Source organism: Danio rerio, chromosome 7 (assembly GCF_049306965.1).
Source record: "Danio rerio strain Tuebingen ecotype United States chromosome 7, GRCz12tu, whole genome shotgun sequence".
Taxonomy (NCBI): Eukaryota; Metazoa; Chordata; class Actinopteri; order Cypriniformes; family Danionidae; genus Danio; species Danio rerio.
In genome coordinates this window covers 26,470,610-26,494,456 of record NC_133182.1, presented here as the reverse complement: position 1 = coordinate 26,494,456, position 23,847 = coordinate 26,470,610, and the positions used below count along the sequence as shown (strand labels likewise).

Sequence of the window (23,847 nt, the reverse complement as noted above, 5' to 3'; positions counted from 1 at the left end):
CACCTACAGTCTATAGAAAATCATCATACCGTGCACTGTAAAACCCAACAGTAAACTTTATTAAATTAAATGAGGGTAGTTAACTCAAAATGTACTGAAAGTTATTTCTACTCATTTGAAAAGAGTTTTGAACTCATTGTTGAAGTTATAGCCTAAGTTATTCAAATACCTCATTACTTCAACTTAAATGGAGTAAGTTCACAGTACTCATATAGATTAGTTTTTTTACTCAAATTTTATTTACTCAAATCAAAAATGTTATTATTTTTTTTTTACTTTTTTACACAATCGGTTTCCTCAAACGGTTTGAGTTGCCTTAACTTGTTGGGTTTTACAATACTCAGTTGGTTTGATTTCTCTTGGTTTTACTGTGCTTAAATTGCTTCATTTACTCAAATGGAGTAAGTTCACAGTACTCATTAGGATTAGTTTTTTAACTTAAATGATTTGTTGCTATCTGTTCCTCAAATGCTTTAAGTTACCTTAGCCTTTTGGGTTTTACAGCGTGGGCAAAATCTATACCTTTACTCACATAACACCTTGCTTTCAAAATACCTTCTGGATAAAATTGTAGAAAGGCACAGGTTAGGAGAAGGTTACAAAACATTTCAAAGGCTCAAAATATAATTGAGTTCAGGCTGCATGACAAATAAATCAATTATTTCAAAGCGGTATGATGATTTTCTATAAGCACTGTCTTATTTTGTTTAGATGCTATAGTGTCTGTTTAACTTGTAAATATCTATTAGATTTTGTTCATTTATTACTAATAGCCTTCCTAAATACACACTAATTCTTATTCATTAAATACTAGTAGATACCTTATTTTTTATATTAATATAGGCCTATTGGTCTTTAAATACTAGTGCATATTTCATTAGTGACTAGTAGCAAATCTAACTAGTAATCTTTTGTCCCCATTGATCTGAACATCTATGTTTGATGGACGAAGAACACAAATTAGGCACATGAGTAAAAGTAACAGATACGTTAAGATCGTACTCCAGTATAAACACAGCATCCTCATTTTTAACATTACTTGAGTCAAAGTACAAGAGTATTTGATTTTTAATTTACTTAAAAATAAAAGTAAAAGCCCTTCATGTTTATTTTGCAGGAAGTTTGACGTCACACTCTGAGAACCACACTGATAATTCATGATGATTCAAGTGAAAACCTTTAAAACCACATTCCCAAGCTGAACCCTGTTTGTAAAATCAAGTGAATCATTTACTGGAGACCGACTCTGAACAGATCATTTGAATCGGTGAATCGTTTGCTGGAAACCGTTAACTTGGTTACAGAAATCAGTTCAATTAGCTAACAAATGATTTATTCAGTGCAAATGCCACTATTAAAATAACTTTTTACTTCAATTTAGGTAGATGGATGTGGAGAAAAAAGTACAATATTTTGAAATGTGCTGGTGGCCAGTGGTGGCTTGCTGTTGCCTCACAGCAAGAAAGTCGCTGGTTCGAGCCTCAGCTGGGTCAGTTGGCATTTCTGTGTGGAGTTTGCATGTTCTCCCCGTGTTTGCATGGGTTTTCTCCAGGTGCTCCTCTTTCCCCCACAAGTCCAAAGACATGCACTACAGGTGAATTGGGTAGGCTAAATTGTCCGTAGTGTATGTGTGTGAATGAGAGTTTATGGGTGTTTCCCAGTGATGGCTTGCAGCTGGAAGGGCATCCACTGTATAAAACATATGCTGGAAAAGTTGGTGGTTCATTCCGCTGTGGTGACCCCTAATTAATAAAGGGACCAAGCCGAAAAGAAAATGAATGAATTAAAATATGTACTTCAGTGCAGTAATGAAGTAAAATAAACCTGGTTTCTGTCCACCACTGCATGTTACTTATGAATTGTATAAAGTTACTGATTACAAATTATGTGACAAAATTTACAGTGAGTAACAATCTTTTAACAGACACACTTATGGTAATGCTTTTGGATTGCATCTATAAGTCATCTTTACACAGATGATTTAAGAGTAGTCTAAAGCGTGTCTGTGTCTGCTCAGAATTGAGTGTAAAGATGATATGCTGCATTAAATAGTCTGTGTAAATTCATAATTTTGAGGAATTTTTTGGAGGTTTCTGGTTTGGTTTCTGTAATGCCACATTTTGACATATACACAGAAAAATATATATATTCTATTTTGTCATCACCAACAGCCTCTTTTTAACATGTAATGGACTGTTTATGGTTAAAAAAAAACAACAGTAATATACATTGCTGTTAGAGATTGCTGTATTAAACAATATCAAATCTTCTGATTTTTAAAACATTTACTTGTAATTAAGTAAATAAAAAAGTAGCATTACAAAAACTATTAGAATCACTGCTACATCAAATAATGATTTTAGTGGATGAATAAAGGGGCAGGTTTATTGTGCATAAAATATTTAAACATTCAAAAGAAGACATAAGAAGTAAAAAAGCAGGCGTGATGATCAAGCTATTGTTTCTAGTCACAATCACAAAAGATGGCATCTAACAAATAAGTTGTAGTAGCTATAAATAACTAGTATCTATTAAACTGGTTTTAATATCCAAAGATTAACCAGTATTTACTAAATAAGGACATGTAGCACATGAATAAGACTTTATAAAAACACACATTTATAGTATTATAAGATTATATTATTGTTATAATTTTTATATTATTGTAATATTCATTCATTTTGCTTCAACTTAGTCCCTTTATTAATCTGGGGTCGCCACAGCGGAAAAAAACGCCAACTTGTCCAGCATATGTTTTACACAGTGGATGCTTTTCCAGCTGCAACCCAGTACTGGGAAACATCCATACACTTAATCACACATACACTATGGGCAATTTAGTTTATTCTATTCACCTGTATCGCATGCTTTTAGACTGTGGGGGAAACCGGAGCACTCTGAGGAAACCCACGGCAACACGGCAAGAACATGCAAACTTCTCTCAGAAATGCCAACTGACGCAGCCGGAATTCAAACCAGTGACTCTTTTGCTGTGAGGCGACAGTGCTAACCACTGAGCCACCATGTCACCCTCATTATTATAATATTATTTCATATATTTTTTTCATTCTATGTAGTCAAAGTTACATAAAAACAAATAAGGAGACTTTATTTGTTTTAATCAGGTTTGTTAAAAGTGTCTTTTCAAAATGTTAGTTAATTTCTGCAACCATACATTTGCTATAAACATATATGAATATCATAAGCATGTAATGATGGAATCCCATAAATCATAAATACGGAGTGCAGCAGATATAAAGATTTGTACATCACAAAATAGTTTCACCAGTGACAATAATGAATCACCTGTGAGAAAAACGATGATCTTCAGTGGTGTTAGTGACATTACAATACTTACAGTAACACCAGTGATAATTTTAATGGAAAGTGCATTTTACTAAAGGAATCTAACCTGTTGACAATCAATACAATACAATGCTAATACTTTGTCTAAATTTATTCATTTATATTGTAGTTTTTTTTTTTTTTTTTTACAATTCTTTAACATTAAAGGAAGTCACACAAGTAATGCTAACTAAATGCTTCATGTAAATCATGAGATAAAAATGATAAATGTCTGAAAAATGAAAAAGCACAATTCATTTCCACATTAATGACTCAAAAGGCTGTAATTTTTCAAATAACATGTTTAATTTTAATATATATATAAAATTGTAAGTGTAATATTGCTTTTAGATGAAATGTTAAAACGGCTTGCCATATCCTTGATAGTTTGTCCTTAGTGACTTTCCGTACAAGTTCATGGCGCGATACTGAAAATGAAGTGGTTGAACCGCCAAAAAATATCTAAAGAAGAGGAAATGTGTTTGTTTTGCTGAGCTCAAATTATCACATACTACACAGTCAAATGGCCACGCATTGCTCAATAAGAAAAACGGAATCCGGCATCAATTCCGACATTTGTGGTCAGCCGTACAGCGTGTCAGTGCTGAAGGAGGGTTACTGTACGGCTGAAGATGACGGCGCGTTCAGGGCAGACGGCACTATAACTTTAATCACTGGACCAAACACTATTTTAGTGGACACAGGCGGTCCGTGGGACAGAGACTTTCTCGTGGCTAAACTCAAAGAGAAGGGTTTGACACCAGACAGCGTTGATATAGTTGTCGGAACCCACGGTCACTCGGACCACGTGGGAAACTTAGGGTTGTTTCCTGAGGCCAAAATAATTGTGGGATCAGACATAAGCGTAAGAGATAAATATCTGCCAAACCAGCTGGCTGAAGGACAGCCGTACACTATAGATGACTTTGTAAGTTATTCATATCAAACAGGTACATGCATAGACTTTCAAGAATGTATTAACCTCATTGAACAGTTTAACATATAGGAAAAAGCTTAAATACGAATCTTGGGTAACGTTAACCCTAGTTGGAGCATTAACTCATTATTACTCTTTTTATTTTGATAACGTGTAGATATAATTTAGGCTAACATGAAGTTAGTAAAAATGAACGAATACTGTGTAAATAGGCCTGTATACTTTAGTATTGGCAATAAATATTCTACATTTGGATCTGCTGTATATACTCACGGGCCACTTTATTAGGTACACCTTACTAATACTGGGAAGGACCTCCTTTTGCCTTCAAGAACTGCCATAATCCTTCATGTCATAGATTCAACAAGGTTCTAGAAATATTCCTCAGAACTCTTGGTCCATATTGAGATGATAGCATCACACAGTTGCTGCAGATTTGTCGGCTGCACACTTATGATACAGATCTCTTGTTCCACCACATCCCAAATTGGATTGAGATCTGGTGACTGTGGGGGCCATTTGAGTACAGTAAACTCATTGTCATGTTCAAGAAACCAGACCAGGCCATATTTTTTTCAGTCTTCTAATTGTCCCAATTTGGGTGAGGATGTGCTAATTGTAGCCCCAGTTTGCAGTTCTTGCTGACAGGAGTGGCACGCTGTGTGGTCTTCTGCTGCTGTAGCCCATCACCCTCAAGGTTGTATGTGTTGTGCATTCAGAGATGCTCTTCTGCATAGCTCAGTTGTAACAAGTGGTTATTTGAGTTACTGTTGCCTTTCTATCAGCTCGAACCACTCTGGCCATTCTCCTCTGGCATCAAAAAGGCATTTGCGCCCACAGAACTGCCGCTCACTGGATATTTTCTCTTTTTCGGACCATTCTCTGTAAACCCTAGAGATGATTGTGCGTGAAAATCCCTGTAGATCAGCAGTTTTTGAAACAACCAACAACCGTGCCTAGTTCAAAGTCACTTAAATCACCTTTCTTCTTCATTCTGATGGTCAGTTTGAACTGCAGCAGATCATCTTGACCACAGGTGTCAAACTCGGTTCCAAAAGGGCCTCAGCTCTGCACAGTTTAGTTCCAACCCCAATTAAACACACCTGATCAAACTAATTGAGTCCTTCAGGCTTGTTTGAAACCTACAGGTGTGTTGGAACTAAACTGTGCAGGGCTTCGGCCCTCCAGGAATTGAGTTTGACACCCCTGGTCTTGAACATGTCCAAGTGCTCTGATTTGCTGCCATGTGATTGACTGATTAGAAATTTGTGTTAACTAGCAGTTAGACAGGTGTACCTAATAAAGTGGGCGCTGAGTGTAGGTTAAACATTCAGATTTTTTTTTTTAAAGAACCTGTATGCATAGGGGTAAAAGAAGTTTTAAATGGCTTTTTGTCTATTTTAAGCACTTTATGGCAACACTGTGGAATAAGAATATAATAGGAGGAATAAATTAGATTTAAAAATATTAAATCATAAAACAGTTTTGTGTATATTATTATGCATATCATACTATAACTCGTGTATGTGTGCATTAATTCACTAATGCTAATGCACCTATTTGGTCCTGTTTATCCAAAAGGTATCTATCATTTTCACACCTGGTCACATGGGAAGAGATGTCAGTGTCCTGGTGAAAGGCACATCAGAGGGTTCAGTGCTTGTTGCAGGAGACTTGTTTGAACGCTGTCATGATGAAGATTCTTGGAAAGAGCTGAGTGAGAATCCTCAGATTCAAGAGGCCAACCGGCAGATGGCGTTACAGATGGCTGACGTCATCATTCCTGGACACGGGCCATTATTTCGAGTTCAAAGGGAGTAACAGCACTGACAAAATCCAGGACCTGAAGTTGAGTTACCTGAACAATCTTGACCTTATTGAAGAACACGTTCATTTAGGTCACCAGTCAGTGTGATTATGATTTAGAAATAGCTTTTTGTTGCTGACTCTGAGCATTCACTTCTTATATTACTCATAAGTATTTCACATCCGGCTGTCTGAAGTGACTTCAAAAAGCTAATGTGGCTGGAAAAAGTGTGTTTCGCACTTTACTCTGATGTAATAAGGCCATTGGAAACATAACATACAGTGGAAATCAGGTCGCAGTTCTTTTTGCTGAAAATTGAATAACTTAAATCATGAATGTTATTCGTGGCTTTATAGCCTAAAGTATGCTTTTACTTTAAGTTATATTTAGACTTTGAAGTTATATTTAGACCTTATCTTTTTTTCAACCATGTGACAGACGATGACTGATTCAATTGACGTCAGGAGTAGTTGTAATATGTAATTGAGTAGTTAATGAGGTCAAAGTTTTCATACTAAAACTGCTTTCGGAAAAAATAATCTATAGATGGATTATTTTAATGCTTGTCGTTTGTGGGAAAATGATTTGCTGTTGTGAAGCACCTTAGGTTATCAAATGCTGTATTGAAAAATAACAGTCTTTACATCTTAGGACATGTCATTTGACATAGCCTAAATGTAGATACATTATTTCACATTATAACATGTTCAAATTATTTACATTTGTTCAGTTAGCAGACTCCTTTATCCGAATTGGTTTAAAAATGACTATAATGGAAACGATTAAAAAAAAATATATATGAAATGTCCCAGTGAGTGTAGCACATTGCAGGTTTTTTAATAAATAAAGCAAAACATAATTTGATGGAATAAAAATAACACTGTGTGCTAGTATTAGAGGGTCAGTATATGCTTTTTATATCCGATTACGAATTTAATTACATACAGTATTAGTTTAGTTTTTGTCGCCTCACCCCCAGTCCCAACCTTATTCAGTCTAGCTTATGCCTCAGAAATTGATTCATATCCAGGTTTAGCATAATGCATTTACTGTATTTTACAATTGTCAAAAACAAAAGAACTTTTAAAAACACATTTTATTTAACATTCGGGTCAAATAGAGTTCATTAATCTCACAATCATATGCCATCTGACATTGGTAAGCCAAAGAGTTTGTGTAAAGTCCCTGCACATGTTTTTTTATCATGCAGGTTTATGTAAATAGGTTGTGGTTAACGAACCAAGACGACAGTCAGCGTCTGTCTTTTTTTATATACACTGTTAAATATAGAGGTTGCAAATTGGGGTTTTCAGAGCATTGCAATAGAAACAGCATTTTGTATTCCTCAAACCTTTAAGAGAGTGTGTTTTAAAGAACCAATTTTAGTGTAAAGAACATTTTAATAATCTAAAGAACCTGTCTTACTTTAATGGCTGTTAAAGGTACTTTATTGAACCAACAATGCTTATAAAGAACCTTTATTTTTAAGAGTGTTAATCATTTGTTTTACTTTTCAGTTTATTCCATTTCAGCCCGTCTGAAAACTTAGATTCTTTAGATTCTTGCTAATATAGACTCAACGGCCACTTTACTAGGTACACCTTACTAGGACTGGGTTTGACCCCAATTAGCCTTCAGAACTGCCTTAATCCTTTGTGGCATAGATTCAACAAGGTACTGGAAATTTTCCTTAGAGGTTTTGGTCCATATTGACATGGTAGCATCACGCAGTTGCTGCAGATTTGTCAGATGCACATCCATGATGCAAATCTCCCGTTCCACCACATCCCAAAGGTGCTCTATTGGATTGAGAGATCTGGTGACTGTGGAGGCCATTTGAGTACAGTGAACTCATTGTCATGTTCAAGAAACCAGTCTCAGATGCTTTATGACATGGCGCGTCATGTGGCTGGAGGAAGCCATCAGAAGATGGGTACACTGGGTGGATGATCAGAAGATGGGTACATGGTCAGCAACAATACTCATGTAGGCTGTGGCGTTGACACTATGCTCAGTTGGTACTAATGGGCCCAAAGTGTGTCTAGAAAGTATCCCCCACAAGATTACACCACCACCAGCCTAAACTGTTGATACAAGGCAGGATAGATCCATGCTTTTCTGTTGTTGATGCCAAATTCTGACCCTACTATCCGAAGGTTGCTGCAGAAATTTGAGACTCATCAGACCGGGCAAGTTTTTTTTCAATTTTCCATTGTTCAAGTTCAAATTATTTTTATAGCAACTGTTTCCATCTGCCACAAGGGCGCACAAAGTGCTTTACAGAGAAAATACAAACAAGCAGTATGGGCATAATAAACAAAACAGCAAAGGGCACACAATGTAAAGTATGCATAAAAGTAAGCAGCATGTAAGATGTAAAATAGATTACACAAAAACAGTTTGGTTTCAATGCCTAAAACACGAAAGTAATAGAACCTTTAAATAATTTCATCTGCTTAAAAGATGCTACCACAGCTGACCACACTAAAACAGTATTAAAAAATTAAACCGTTGCCCGATGATTGTGTGTGAAAATCTCAGTTGATCAGCAGTTTCTGAAATACTCAGGCCAGACCGACTGGCACCAACAACCATGCCACGTTCAAAGTCACTCAAATCACCTTTCTTCTCCATTCTGATGCTCGGTTTGACCTGCAGCAGATCATCTCGATCATGTCTACATGCTTAAATGCATTGAGTGGCTGCCATGTGATTGGCTAATTAAAAATTAGTGTTAGTGAGCAGTTGGAGAGGTGTACCTAATAAGGTGGCCGGTAAATGTGATTATTTTCCTCACACAAACTATAACACAAAATGTTAATTACACATCGTTTTAAATTTACTCGCTAGTCACCTTCAAGTGCTTTCAAAGCTATATTAATTTTTCAATGCTAAAGATATTTTGAAGAAAACCTGTAAACATTGACACCATAGCATTTGTTTTTCCTGGTTTGGAGGTCAATGTTTACAGGTTTTCATCATTCCTCAAAATCTTTCTTTCAACATTTTTCAATATACAGTATCTTCTGTTGTGTTTAAAAGGACAAAATTCATAAAGCTTTGAGTCAACAATATCTTTTTAACTGTTTTCCCATCAGAAATATTACACAGAAATGTTCACGGATCTGTACTTTGATCCATTTCCCAACAGTTTTGACATGCAGTGTCATTACATAAAATACATTAAAAATATAGACCTACAGCTTACTGATTAAGTAGTGTGAATTTGGTCAGAGTTTCCGCTCATGGTTTATAGTTTTTCAGATTAGAGACTATGTGGGGTCTGTTTAAGTGCTCTGAAAAGTTTAAAGTTCAGCCAGAACCACACATCTCTGACAGTAGATAACATTGACTGAGCTCTGGGATCAAAGGGTAATATTCTAATCATGTAAATGATAAATATATCTTTACCAGCAATGCGCTCATTGATTTATTTGGGTTGGCAAAATCAATGTATATAAAAGCACTAATTATTCCATCTAATAACAAGTCTTCATTGACAGGATGGCATTGGCAGTTCAAAGTACAGTCACTTTTATGAGCACTAATGTGTGATAAAGGTGTGACATCAGTTGTGGTCTGACGTCGAAAAGGTGTGTTTGTCTGGTCAAAAGCAGTATTTATAATCCACCTTCTCCTCGATTGAACACACTCCAGAAGAAAGGCTTAACATTTCTGATCCTCGGTTTAACAAAATACTAACATTATGTGTACCGGAAAGTGCGCCAAGTTTATTGGCATCAGTCTCTATCCGTTGGCGCTAGTGTCCATTCTCAGCAACATCTTTCTGTTCTTCCCTGATTTTAAAACCGACTACGCTGTGGAGGATGCGGACGGAGAGTACCGTCTGACAGATGAGATCAAATACATGGGAGGTGTTGTTGGAGGCGGCATCTTGGTGAGACATGACTACTTTTAAATTGACTTTTATGTTAGTGTTGTCTGCTCGGTTTCTTGGTTTCTATTTTTGTGAACACAAACTGAGCATTCGTTTCGGTTTTTGAAATGTGGGCTACATCTCTTTGAATTATTTATGTTTGATATGTCTGCTGATTTTTAATCTTAGGTGCTGATCCCTGCAATTCACATTCATAGCACTGGGAGACAAGGATGCTGTGCAAACCGTTGTGGGGTAAGATTGGCCACAGCTTCAGCTTTTTTCACTTTATTTTAAAAGTTCAGTGCACGACAACAAATGTAATAGCCTCATAAAAATACATTTACCGTAATGGATTTAACTTGGAAAAAATAAGGATTTTGATGGATGAAACTTCATTTGACTGATTTTTTGTTTTGTTTATATTTTAGGTCAAATTAGGTTTAAATAATCCTATTATTTAAAATATGTACTTTTGAGTGTGTAACAGAAGTGTAGGCAGGCTTTGGGACTTATTAACTCTTCATAATTGTTTCTTTACTAGATTGTTTAGTTTATTATGAAAGAAATGTTGGCCATGGTAATCTTTCCAAACTTCATTAGTCAAAAGTTAGTGTTTATTTTGCTAGCTCACGTTGATTCTTAAGGTGAACAATTTAGATGTGCAAGTTAATCCACAGGATGAAAGCTGCATGTTTCAGTAATCTCTAATTCAAATTTGACCGTTTGCCTCTGCTATGCAGATCTTCTTTGATGAAATTAGTTCGACAGATTGGGCGAAATATGCTTAGCCACGTGCCTCTAACCGTTAGTTTGCTGTGAGTGAAAGACAATAGGATAACTGCAAAACTGAAACTCTGCCGCCTACTCAGTATTCCATACCAGTTGCTAATACATCATTAGACTGAAATAAAAGTCTGCAGCAACTTTCATTTCGCACAGATTTAAATGAAAGCCTGAAATTTTGCTTTCTCTGTGGAATGGACTTCCTTCTTTGATATCAGATTGACAGCTTTAACAGAATATTCTAAACCACTCTCGCAAAAAATTTGTTTGTCGCAAGTAAGATATTATGAGTTGGAGTGATGAAATAAAACATTTCTTTCTATTTAGCATCTTGTTTCAGTTGGAAACATGTCGCAGTTACAGATCTGCACTTTACATTTCTACAGGAAATATTAAAAGCATGTAGGTTTTGTATTAAGCAACTTGTTTTAAAAAACTACAATATGGCAATTTTTGAGTTTAGATGCATTTCAAATTTCAGAGTTGGAAGTGCCCTCATGTTTATCATTGGAGAGAGTGCAACCATTGATTAAGATCATGTAAGCCTTTCTTAACCATCACATTACAGCCTTGACGTCTCAAGAAAGCCAGTGCATTAGCTTTAGCCGTTGAACTTTAAAAGTTTGAAACCATTAACTCTTACTCTATGCGTAAATAACAGTTGGAGAAGTTTTAAAACATAATTTTGTGCTTCATAAAAGAATTCAGTATAACATACTGGTTAGTTTCTAGGTAAACAAATACTTAAAGTCCTTGTGAAACCAAAATATATATTTTTAGATGTTAATATGTAAGTCTTGAGGATATCTAAAATATAGTGTGCTCCAAAAAAGTGACAAAATTAGCATTTAGAAGATATAAACAACCAAAGCTTGCAGCTTGACACTTCTGTCCAAATTGATCAATGATTTTTTTTTACGTCTCGTCAAATATTCTGACCAATCAAAACTTTTAAAGAGGCTTCTCATTTGCATTTCATTTAATGTGCTTGAGCTCAACCACTCTCATTGGTAGAGCTATTGTTAAACAAAATTCTATTGGTTTTTTTTTTTTTTAAAGGGGAGAAGCTACTTTATGTCTCATCCTGTCTTTATGTTTAAAGTCCGCATGAACTGGAAGCTGCAACCTTTTTTTTCGTATTGTGGCGCAGTTTCTAGAAAATTTAAATATTAAAAGAGAAAACCGTAGGTGTGACTTGTTTAGGCATTTCTTTCAGAAAGATGGGGAAAAGGGTTTGGGGAGAGTTATTATAACCTAACAGACTCCTCATTCTCACCATTTCTGTTTGTTGTCAAAACTGACAGTTGTAGGGGTGTTGTTATGTATGAATTTTAACAATGCTTAATGCTGGACAGATGTAATCTGAGAATTTAACTGAAGTGCATTTTCATATTTCAATGAAAGATTAGAAGAGCAACCTTCTTTTTTTAATGTTATCCACAGCTGAATTGTTCACCACAAAACTAGCAATGTGAGCTAACAAAATCATATGGTCAGTTTTGATGTCCTTCATACTTAAAGTTGAAATTACATCACAGATTAAATAAAAGTGCATCTTTCAAAACACTTTACCGCTTTTAAAACTTTTTTTCTTTTGTACATTTTTGTGAGGGTTTAACTGACCTGTTGTTTTGTCTTTGTCCACTAGATGTTTCTGTCCATCATCTTTGCAGCAATTGGTGTGGTGGGTGCCTTCTATAGCGGTGCCGTAGCTGTGGTTGCATTGCTTAAAGGGCCAGTTTGCAGGATTGATAATGGACAATGGACCAGACCATTCCACAACAGGTAAGAAGTTGCTGCATCTCATTTAAAAGGCCCAAAGTATAACAAAAATCCTGTGAGCATTCACCCTTGTGCTTAATACAAACCTGTTTAAGTTGCTTTTTTCTGTTAAATGCAAGAGAAGATATATTGAAGAATGTTGGAAATGGGTAATCACTGACTTCCACAGTATTTGTTTCTACTCTGAATTAAGGTTTTCTTGAGAGTGATTTACAACTTCGAAACAATACCTTGAAAAATATCAATATTTGATACTATTAGTGTTGTCATGATATTAGAATTTCCATCTTCGATATATCTTATAAAAAATTTATATTCGATACTATTTGGGTTGTCATGATACTGGAATTTCCAATTTCGATATGATACCTTGAAAAATATCAACATTCGGTACTGTTATCACGATACTGGAATTTCCAACTTCGATATGATACCTTAAAAAATATTGATATTCAATACTATTAGTGTTGTGATGATACTGGAATTTCTAACTTCGATTCAATACCTTGAAAAATATTGGTGTTCGGTATTGTTGTCACAATAGTGGAGTTTCCAACTTGGATACCTTGAAAAATATCGATTTTTGGTACTATTAAAATCATTAAAACAACATTAAAATTATGCAAATTAAGTGAAAAAAGAGGAAAAAAGTCCAAAAGGCAATATACTACAAAAATTGCATCAATTAGTACAATCTCATCTTACTTTCTGATTAAAGCAAAAGCATCAAAATCTTAATAATATAAGCAATTATTAATCTCCCTTCTAATGAAAACAGAGTGTGCAAGAGAGCAAAGACAGTATTGATACAAACCAAAAGCAAGATTGTATGATTTTAAATATTTCAGTGTCAATATTTATTGATATAGCAATGTTTCTGACACTGACACTGCTATAAATATTAATAGCTGTTGATCTCCAACATTCTTCAAAATATCTTTTTTTGAGTTCAACAAAAATAAGAAACTTATTAAAACCGTTTGAGGTTGAGTAATAATGAGTGGGTTTTAATTTTTGGGTGAATTATTTGTATAAAAAGAAAAAAAAAAAGCGATAATAAATGACTGTTGATGCAATTTATTTTTTATTTTCTTGCACAGTACTGAAAACTACCTGGGAAACTCTGACACCTGGACGATTTGCGAGGAGCCAGAAAACATAGTGGAGTTTAACCTGGGCCTGTTTGCCATTTTGCTTGTGGCTGCTTGTTTAGAGCTGCTGCTCTGTGGCTTCCAGGTGTTCAACGGCCTGTTCGGCTGCATTTGTGGTACATGCAATCGCAAAGAGGTACGTGCTGTAGATTCAAAGGTGACTTTATTTCTTAAGGTCACTTAGTTACTCATTAACTGCATTTATTACTGATAGCATTGCAACAGTAAGATTGATTTGCCTCATTTTTTGATAGCGAGTCTAAATTATGCTTTATCATTTTAGGAGGCTTAAGTTCAGGACGACACCAGATAACACAGCATCGGTGATACCGGTAATAAGTCAGAAAGGACCTGCAAAACATACTCTACCGTCCAACATTATATGTTGTCCATATATTTTGCACATGTAATATTGAATAATAGATTGACAAACACTCCATGTGGATAAAAGCGTCCTATTTTTGTATAAATGTAAATATGTTGAAGTTGAATTATGTTTTTGCTCATTTTATGTTGTGAATTAGGCAGATTACATTACAATTTTATTATAATGTTGTTCAAATGTATGTTTTTATATGAATAGAAATTGTATACAGATGATTTTCTTATCTGTAAATAAACAACAACAAAACAGTTTTGAGTTTATTTTTGTTGTTGAATTACATTTATGCAAGGTTATCAAGAGTAATAACTCTTGCGATACCAGACAGAGTCAGTTCCAGTTGCAGTTTATTGTGGAGATAGTGTAAGATTTTAATTTAAAACAAAATCAGATAATAACGTTTTAGTCAGGCAGAGATCATTGTCTATGGTAAATGTACCACATATCCTGTTTTAGTGAAAACACAGTAAAGATAAAATTTAGAGAACAACCTATTTCCTAAGTTTGAAGGTCACTGCTTAGTTCTTACTAACAGGAATAGATCTCTTAACAGATGTAAAAGAGTATTTTAAGCATATTTCATGAGTCAAATATATTCTAAAACCTAGTATAAAAACTTAAATCAGATATTTGAAAATATATTAAAATTTAGCGAACACTTTCAGAAATTTTGCAGTAATTGGTTTTAATTTTGCACATGTTGGAAAATTCATAAATATTTTACAAAACCAGGTTGTCTGGCAGCCAAACTTTTTAGTTTTTACAAGTTGTCCAGATTAAGGACGTAGGAGGCCATTTTATCCAGAACAAGATTGGCTGATCATGCCAAATCTACAATTTCTAGAATTGCATCTTAATAAGGTCATTAATGCATTCAAATCCTCTAAAAAGGCTGATAATAAATGCATACACTACCTAAAATTATTCTGTTCATTAAGGCGGCATTTATTGTATGTAAAACAATTGTAATTTGTTAAAAAAAAATAAAGAAATAATTTTAAATAACTGCTTTCTTATTGTATGTAGTTTCAAATGAAAGGATTACTCCAGTCATCATGGTTTTTATTACTATTATTAATAATAATAATTCATATTAGAGTGATTTCTGAAGGATCGTGTGACTCTGAAGACTGACATAATAAAGCTAAAAATTCATCATTAAAATCACTGGAATAAATAAATTAATTAATTAAATGATAAACTACTTTTGAGCAGTTATTTTATAGTGCAATAACATTTCACAATTGTAAAGTGTGTACTGGTTTTTTATGAAATAAATGAAGCCTTAATGAGCAGCAGAAACTTATTTTAAAACATTTAAAAATCCCATTGACCCCAAACTTCTGACCGGTAGTGTATATTTATTATAATTTATAAGCTCATTTAGTAACATGCAGTTCCTTCTCTTTGTTTTTCATTCAACTTGACACGGACAAGCAATTTTTAGCAGTACAATATTTTGTGACACAAAAATACTTGAAAATCTGGATTCTAAGGGTTCAAAAACATTTAAGCACTGAGAAAATCTGAAGTGCTTTACAATGGACATTACTAAAAATCATTTTTAATGTATTTACAGGTATAAATTTACATTTACATGTCTTCATGACATTAATATTCTATAATATTTTTGGCATAAAAGAAAAACGTATCATTTTGACCCATACAATGTGTGTTTGGTGATTCATATAAATATTTGATGAATACTTAGTGATACGGGGCCCCTAAGCAATTCCAGCCATAGGGCCCTACAGTCCTAAAATGCACCTTTTTGTACTTTTATTGTTTTAATTTATTTTATATATCACTCAATCTCCTTTTCTAAGTTTTATCTTAATGCAATATCAACATTGTAAATTATTTGTTTTCTTAAAACGCATTCGCAACTGTACATAGTAAATAAATTGTAAAAATATTGTTATTTAAAACTAAATCTTGACTGCTGGATTGCTCCATAATTGTGGGGTGAAAGACAATCTTGTGTAGATGTAATAATTATATTAACATTTTACTGAATAAACATCAATGTTAGAGGTATAATTTATGTTTGGGGGAGGGGCTAGAAATGTCTTGCTTACTTCACTAATTGGTTAAATCCACCCCTGTATGCAACATAAGAGTGGTTTTGTGGTCCAGGGCCACATTTATGAAAAGAGGGTCACATGGCCACATCATTCAATAGGAACAAAAACGCATGACATATGAAAACCAATAGGAACAGGACATGTGAGTCTAGGACTTTTTTTGAGGGGGCGGGGGTTTCTGAAACAGCTACAAACACCAGTACAGTGAGTGGTGATTTTGTATGGGTTTCTTTGTAAGCTGATGGCCATTAACACAAAGAATAAGCAGAAGAAGTAGGACAAAAACAGTGTCAACAAAACAGAAAAACAATACAAGACTACACTACAGAATAACAGTTTTAATATTTTGTTCTTTTACATAGTTATACAGACCTTTATCATTATATTCAAATAATAGTCGTAATTAAATCCTGTAACCAGTGTCACACAACACAGTAGATAAAGCAGATCCTTAAAGCTGAAAACACTAAAATAATGAAATGTCCAAGCCAGAGTCCTGAACTAAACCTTAAAGCCATGTCAGCGGTTATAGCTAAGAAACTTAGTAGTCAAGGAACTGTGGAGGAGACTGAAGAAGAGCAGACTGAGATCACAGCAGAGCAGCGAGAGGCCACACATGTGCTGAAATCCTTCATTTACAATGTCCCACTCATTTTTGACTGCTGCAATCTTCACAAATGTTAGAGCTATTTTATTTTGTGCTACAATCAGTTCTGATAACTGAGCTTTTCACAAAATAAAATGTTACATTTATTATTTGATATGTTTTGAATAATTTCTTAAAACTTAAAAGTGTTTTACATTGTTTTATAATCTTCATTGTATATTAAATGCAACCTGTTATTAAAGACACCAGTTGGGTTTTTATGCATGTATATGTTCATTCTTCATAGATGTTCAAGAAGCACAAGAAAAGGGCAGAAATGATTAGACTTCTGCACTTTACCACAAAAGCATTTCCTGAAGCGCGAGATGAGACTGCGACATACGTGTGTCTTTGTTCATCGTCATAAGTACCAACTGAAGAAACTCTCGGAGGAAACACAAACGGTGAGTTTAAATTCAAATTCCCGTTCAAACAAATCTTTTTTAATTGGATATTATTGACAAATTACAGTTTTCTGTAATGTACAACCTACTTTAAGGAAACAGCTGCTCACTTAAAATCTAAGTCTGCGTCTGAATGAGAAATGATTGTATAGGCTGCACATATGTCAAAATGGAAATGTCAGAGATGAACTGAACAATATTAAAGGGATTGACTTTTCTGACATATGTCTTATCTGTTGGTCCATTTAAAATGGCTTGTTTCTGGGTTATCAGCAGCTATATCTGTACATTTAAGATGTGTTATGTGTGCAAGTTTATATACTGTATATGCTGTAATATAATCTATATACACTTGCATTATATACTTTAAATTTGCTACTGAACCTTAATTTTGTTAACATATCCACAATGCTTAACTCATGTAATACATATTGAAAGGCAAACTAGTACTAGTACTTTGCAATAAATTTAACAAAAACATGGGTGTAAGTCTGACACATTTCAAGACATAGTGTTTCCTTAATGAGGCTGTTTATCTCACTTGACATTTAAAAAAAAAACATGTGTTAACCCTAGGTTGGTTTCTAAACTCCTTGAGTAGGAGGAAAGGTTTACTCGCACAAGCTCTTACCTCAAGCTCCTATCTGTACTTTGTTGAAATTCTACACACGATCATTGAGCAAATTTCAATTTGAGATTGCTAAACATGAGGATGATGCAACTTGACAAGTTGTTACAAAATTTTATTTCCATGTCCTAAAAACCTACGTTTGACACTACAGGTTGTGCTCTTTACTGTCTTTGTTATTATGCCTCAGGGTGGCACAAATATAAATTAAAACGCTAATAATATCACAATGATAAGTCATTAAGGGCTAAATGAAATGATTTTTTTCGTACAGTTATGTGCAAGACATAATTCAAAACTGTGAAGAGCTTACATTCATTTGTGTATAATATATCATCACAGTAAAACATTCTAAACAAGAAATGTTATAGCTTATTGTTTGATTATTATTTTTCCTCCATTCACAGCATCACGTGTGATGTGTTTTCAATGCAGCCATTTGCTATTAATTTAACAAATTTTTGTCATTTAACGATCAATAACTTGGTAGAAATAGAATTAATTAAAAATAATAATAAATAAAAAGATATCGTGCTGTTGCCGTTGCATTCCCAGTTTTATATCTTATTTTGTAATATAGCCCATAACTAGGCCCACACGGAATCAGCGCTTGCAGAAATCAGTAGGCTTCCGCAGATTTTTAGCTCATTATTGAATTCATTTATTTACTTGTGTAAATGTGTGTAAATTTAGATTTATTCAGTTTTTAAATTAATTTCAGTGATATTATTGACTAATTTATTTACAATACAGCTTGTACAATTTCAATACAATTTCTGTCTTTTAGTAGATATATCATATGAGAGACTTGCTTTGTTTGTATATATGCAGTTTCAACAACCAGGTGTATTTTAGACTTGTCCAGTTTAGCATGCATCCCAGTACATCCCCCTGAAGTGGTTTGCGATTGGATTTATATCCATCTCAAATGCATTTTGGAGGCCATTTACACTTGTCCTTTTAATGATTCGATAGCTATCTGATTAAAAACAAAGTGCATGGAGTGACCAAGTGTAAACAACCCTTAGGGTCTCTTTGAACTGCTACAAAAAAAAAAAAAAACACATAGGGAAAAAAAAAGCTGCCCACAGACTTATTTGATTCCTGACAAAATAATAAGATGTGAACCAAACTGGAAGCACATGTGCATTTTAGAAGAACATATTGTGTTTGCCGGGTAGATACAAAGGTTTGGTCTACAGAACACGACTCCTGCATTAACTTATTACCTTACAATATAAACAGTCATTTATTAATTTGTACACTCTCAGAAATAAAGGTACAGGAGCTGTCACTAAAGCAGTACCTTTTTAAAAGATACATACCTGAATAGTCCATAGTGTTACCTAAAAGGTGCATATTAGTACCCAAATGTTACTAAAAAGTACCTTTGAGATACCATTATGGACCCTTCAGGTACAAATATGTACCTTTTAAAAAGGTACTGCCCCAGTGACAACCCCTGTACCTTTATTTCTGAGAGTGTAGTGCACCTATTCTTCTTTACAAGAAGAAAAAAAACACATGTTTGTTTAGTCGCTGCTTCCCGGCTGACTTAATAAATGTAGAAGCTTTAGATCACGGTATTTGGCAGACCAAAAATCCCTGGCTATTAGCTCTGAGAAAGCGTAGACCAAGCCCCAGAAGGGCTAGTGCAGGGGTGGGTAAACTCAGTCCTGGAGGGCCGGTGTCCTGCACAGTTTAGCTCCTACTCTAATCAAACACACCTGCTTATAGATTCTAGTGATCTTGAAGACACTGATTAGCTTGTTCAGGTGTGTTTGACTAATGTTGGGACAAAACTCTGCAGGGACACCGGCCCTCGAGGATCAAGTTTCCCCATCCCTGGGCTAGTGGAACTACAATTGGCCCTAGCACACTCATTTTATGCTAGACAGTAGAAACTAGCTACTGATGATGTAACCCAGATGGGAGTGAGGTTTAGGGTTGAAGGAAGTCCAGCTAATGAGAAATTAGCAAATAAACTTTACTCCCCGGCCTGTAGAGGCACACTAGTGACTGATGCAAGACCCTGTTGTTTTTAGCATCCCTATGAGAGCATCCGCCTACAAGCAGAACCAGAGGAATTGTTTTGGTGTCGTGACCCGGATAGGAGTAAGGTTAAGAGGGCAAGCTAGCAAGATCTTTGTGAGTAAACCTCAGTTCTTTTTCTTTAAAGACACACTAGCAAACGACAATCTGTGGACTTTAACTAAAGTTGGAACTGTGCTACCTGCCATAAACATTGGTTTGAGCTCTGCTCAGATTTGGGTGAATAGAACCAACCGGAGGGGTTAAATTCATTACAAAACCTTTTGTTTCTCTATCTTTACAGGCTATTAAAGACTAGTCAAGAAACTAAGTGCCACGGACAGCAATGTCAAGTTCAACATGCTCCAATTCAACAGTCAAAAGCCATCAGAATTGGCTTTTTGTTACCGTGTATTCGATGGTCTTCCTAGTTGGACTGACTCTCAACGTCACTGCGCTTGTGATTTTCTTTCGCAACACAAAATCACGATCACATACAACCATGTACATGGTTAACCTAGCGTTTGCTGATGTTCTTCTGGTTTGCACGCTTCCAGTGCGGATCTATTACCATGCAGGTTTGGGGTGTCTGCACCAGAGGGTCTGCGATTTTGCCGGCGTCATACTCCTAAGTAACATGTATGGCAGCATCTTCCTCCTCACCTGCATTAGCTTCGATCGCTGCGTAGCAGTCTGTTTTCCGCTGTCTTCTCTGGTCCGCGAGGGCCGCAAGAAAGCATGGTGCGTATGTTTGGGAATATGGATCCTAACTCTTGGAGCAAGTTTACCCATCTACTTAAAACCAAGTAATCGCAATAATTCCAGTATAGTGCACACAATGAACATGACAATGAATACGACCCGTCAATGTTTTGGTGCTTTTCCTACTTACGCAACTCAAGCAGGTGTTCTTGCTTCCACAATAGTATTTGGATTCGGGATCCCACTAACCGTCATGATTATCAGCTCATGGGGGCTCATTCAGGCATTAAATAAAAGCACAGCAGCTCAGACCAGTGAACTTGTAGACAGCGGACGAATTAAAAGGATGATAATAACTAACCTGGCGATCTTTCTGCTTTGTTTTCTGCCATATCATGTTATTCTTGTGCTGCTTCATATGTTTAACAATTCCAGTATGTCAGACTCAATGTTAACAGTCTATCGGTACAGCCTCATGGTTGCTTGCCTGAACGCAATGCTGGACCCTCTGGCGTACTACTTCGCAACAGAGACATTCAGAAAAAAAATGGTCGCTGAAGCTGTACGTAAAAAATGTCAGATAAACACTCACAGCTCGGATGGAAACAATCGCTCTCGAACCCCACTCACAACATAATTGTCACCTTTTTCTACCCGTGTTGCTTTCTGCATTATTAGGAAGCAAGCAAGTAGATCAGAAACGAGATCAATCACATCTGTGACTCATGTGTATTGCAACAGAGCAAAAAGGAAACCACAAGATGTAGGACTTTTCACTATTCTGGATTAGTTGTGAACGTGTGCAAGAAAGCACAGTGTGTGCAAAAGTAAGTGTCATATAAACTCCAGTCAGAAGGCATTGGGCTTGCTCATATCTGTATCTGAGAAAGTAATCAGCCACTGAATCATTCAGCCACTGATGTGCCCTTGTAAGTAATTTTGCTTTTACAAAGAACTCTCACTGGAATGTGCTTGTGACATCAAACATGACATATATAACTTTATAAAACTTTTTTTGGGGTGGGGGTTGGGGGGGGGGGGGGGGGGGGGTGCTTAAAAGTATGTTAAAGATGATGGTGATCTGAATTGGGTTTGCCAAATTAAGAAGACATACAAAATTTGTCTACATAGGCTCATTCTGAAAATGCACCCCATATACATTTCTGGAGATCGTGAATTATGTGGCCAGAAGTAAGTATGGCTGCATTTCATCTTTAAATTGAATGATACAGGGTGGTGTGGTGACATTCCTTTTCGTGCTTACCAGCTAACCTTTACCTCCATATGGACGTCTTTTTCGCTGTTAGAGGTTTGTCCAGCGGCTTGCTACATATGTTGGTGGACTTGTGACGTGGATTGGAGTTGACCGCGCCGATAGGGTTTGAGTCCATTGAAGAACAGTTTCAAATAGCGGGTAAGACAAAAACAAAAGCCAAACAAATAAACAAGTAAATAAAAGTGTCAGAACATGGCTACCACGGGCTCTCTGACGAAAGTAAAGAGCGAGGGGGTGGATGGTTTCTGTCGCGGACGAGGGCCCCTAATAATATGCATGGGCCCTTAGAATTGTCCTAATACCAACCGCCACCCCCCCCCCCCCCCCCTTATCCCTTTTAGGAAAATATTCGGTCAGTCTGTTAATCGATAGGTTTACACGAGAACAGAGACGTGAATGAAACTCACGAAAGAAATGTGCGATCTGAAAAAGCATACACATCGGCCTCTCGTGGATTTGCAAAAACAAAAACTTTCAAAAAAACATAGCTCCTGGGACGCATTGAGTGCTCTTGAGAAATGTATACTGGGGTATATATTCAGATTGAGCCTGGGTTGGAATGTGTAGAGTTGAGAGCTACTGGTTTAACTCATTATATTAGCATATGAAGAGTTCAGGTGCAAAAACCATGTCATTTTCTTCTGAAATGAACATTTGCACTTTAAAGGCAATGAAAATAATCAAATCTGAACGTCTTAACTCTTCATTTATGCATTTGCAAAGTTTTCAAATTTTCGTGTTAATAAATGAGCATGTGTGGAGCTTTGATATGATCACTTGCTACCTTACCTCACCATTGTAAGGTATATACCATTCCTAAGGTATGTGTTAATTTTTTATTTTTTTTACATTTATTAGTTTTTTAGGACAACAGTTTCTCCAGCAGATAAGGTATCCGAAGATGGTGTTTTAAATTGTGAAGAAATCTGAGTTTTTGAAATAAATAAAGACAGCAGAAGTCAATGATTCATTTTAATAATTTAACCTGGCATGTTTACTGTTTTTAAAACATTTTAAATGTTTCTTAAACTAAAATATATTAAGTTCAAAGGGGAAAAAGTTTTAGTTTTTAACCCAGACATTTAAAAAGAATAGATTTTAGAGCAGTAATCACAATACTGTCGAACCGGGATATTTTCATTCAAAGTTATCATACCGTTAGATTCATATATCAGCCCATGTCTAGTTTCATTTAAGTGCTTAAAAGTTTGGTTTTGAGTATAAGTGTCTAAAATTTAAACCACCAAACCTCCTTTTTCCTGTGTGTTTCCACACTCTTCCCCTATTTCACCACATCCTTTTTGATCTGAATGCAACATACAGTATACCGATCTTCTCTTGTGTAAACCTTAATACAAGTTTGTTTCATTGATTAATACTGACCACATATTTATTTAATTTGTTAAAGCAAAGATGAAACATCCCTCTCATGATGCAGTTTCCAAACACACATCTTTCTATCTTTCTCTCTCTTTCTCTCTCTCTCTCTCTCTCTTACACACACACACACACATAAATGGGTTATTCAGCAGTTCTATGTGTTAGTTGAGGTGCCCTTAAGCACAGAATGTTCTTTGACTCAAATTGGTTCCCATATGATTATAAGCACTTTATAGCACCAGCAATGGTTATTTAGTTGTACTTTGGGGGTGGTTAAAGGGCTAGTTAATGCAAAAAAGTGTAAATTTTCTCATTATATACTCGTCTTTAATTGGTTTCAGTCTTATTTGAGGTTACTTCTTCTGTAGAACACAAAATACATTGTTTTAAAAAATGCTACAAACCTGTAACCATTGGCTTCAATGAAAAAACAAATGCAGTAGAAGTTAATGGTTAAAGCTTGTCAGCATTTTTCAAAATATTTTCTTTTGTCTTCAACACAAAAAGAAAAGCATACAGGTTTGTGACAGTGAATTCTTAGAAAATGACAGAGCTTTGCTTCTAAAGTGATACATAACACGCACCATCGTTTAAGATGTAGGTGTCATGTAGCACTTAAAATCTTAAGT

At 35.4% G+C, this 23,847-nt stretch overlaps 3 protein-coding genes across 4 annotated transcripts; all 3 read left to right on the top strand.

Annotated features, from left to right (window-relative positions):
• Positions 1 to 3,735: 3,735 nt before the first annotated feature.
• On the top strand, positions 3,736 to 7,754 carry mblac1 (metallo-beta-lactamase domain containing 1). Its single transcript, XM_687548.11, has 2 exons — positions 3,736 to 4,273; positions 5,864 to 7,754. Exons 1-2 carry the CDS (start codon positions 3,869 to 3,871, stop codon positions 6,101 to 6,103), a joined length of 645 nt encoding a protein of 214 aa, XP_692640.7. The 5' UTR covers positions 3,736 to 3,868; the 3' UTR covers positions 6,104 to 7,754.
• Positions 5,864 to 20,922, top strand: tm4sf21b (transmembrane 4 L six family member 21b). Of its 2 annotated transcripts, NM_001113340.1 has the most exons (8): positions 9,134 to 9,987; positions 10,156 to 10,221; positions 12,401 to 12,537; positions 13,635 to 13,821; positions 13,969 to 14,017; positions 17,045 to 17,201; positions 19,875 to 19,977; positions 20,165 to 20,922. In NM_001113340.1, the coding sequence occupies exons 1-5, from the start codon at positions 9,796 to 9,798 to the stop codon at positions 13,975 to 13,977; spliced, it is 591 nt and encodes a 196-aa protein (NP_001106811.1). In that variant the 5' UTR covers positions 9,134 to 9,795; the 3' UTR covers positions 13,978 to 14,017; positions 17,045 to 17,201; positions 19,875 to 19,977; positions 20,165 to 20,922. The 2 variants fall into 2 exon arrangements, with proteins under 2 accessions (XP_017212373.1, NP_001106811.1); XM_017356884.4 differs by lacking the exons at positions 17,045 to 17,201; positions 19,875 to 19,977; positions 20,165 to 20,922 and having other exon boundaries at positions 5,864 to 9,987; positions 13,969 to 14,318.
• Positions 17,079 to 22,599, top strand: si:dkey-3k24.8. Its single transcript, XM_021477808.3, has 2 exons — positions 17,079 to 17,201; positions 20,165 to 22,599. The coding sequence occupies exon 2, from the start codon at positions 20,207 to 20,209 to the stop codon at positions 21,197 to 21,199; it is 993 nt and encodes a 330-aa protein (XP_021333483.1). The 5' UTR covers positions 17,079 to 17,201; positions 20,165 to 20,206; the 3' UTR covers positions 21,200 to 22,599.
• Positions 22,600 to 23,847: the final 1,248 nt, after the last annotated feature.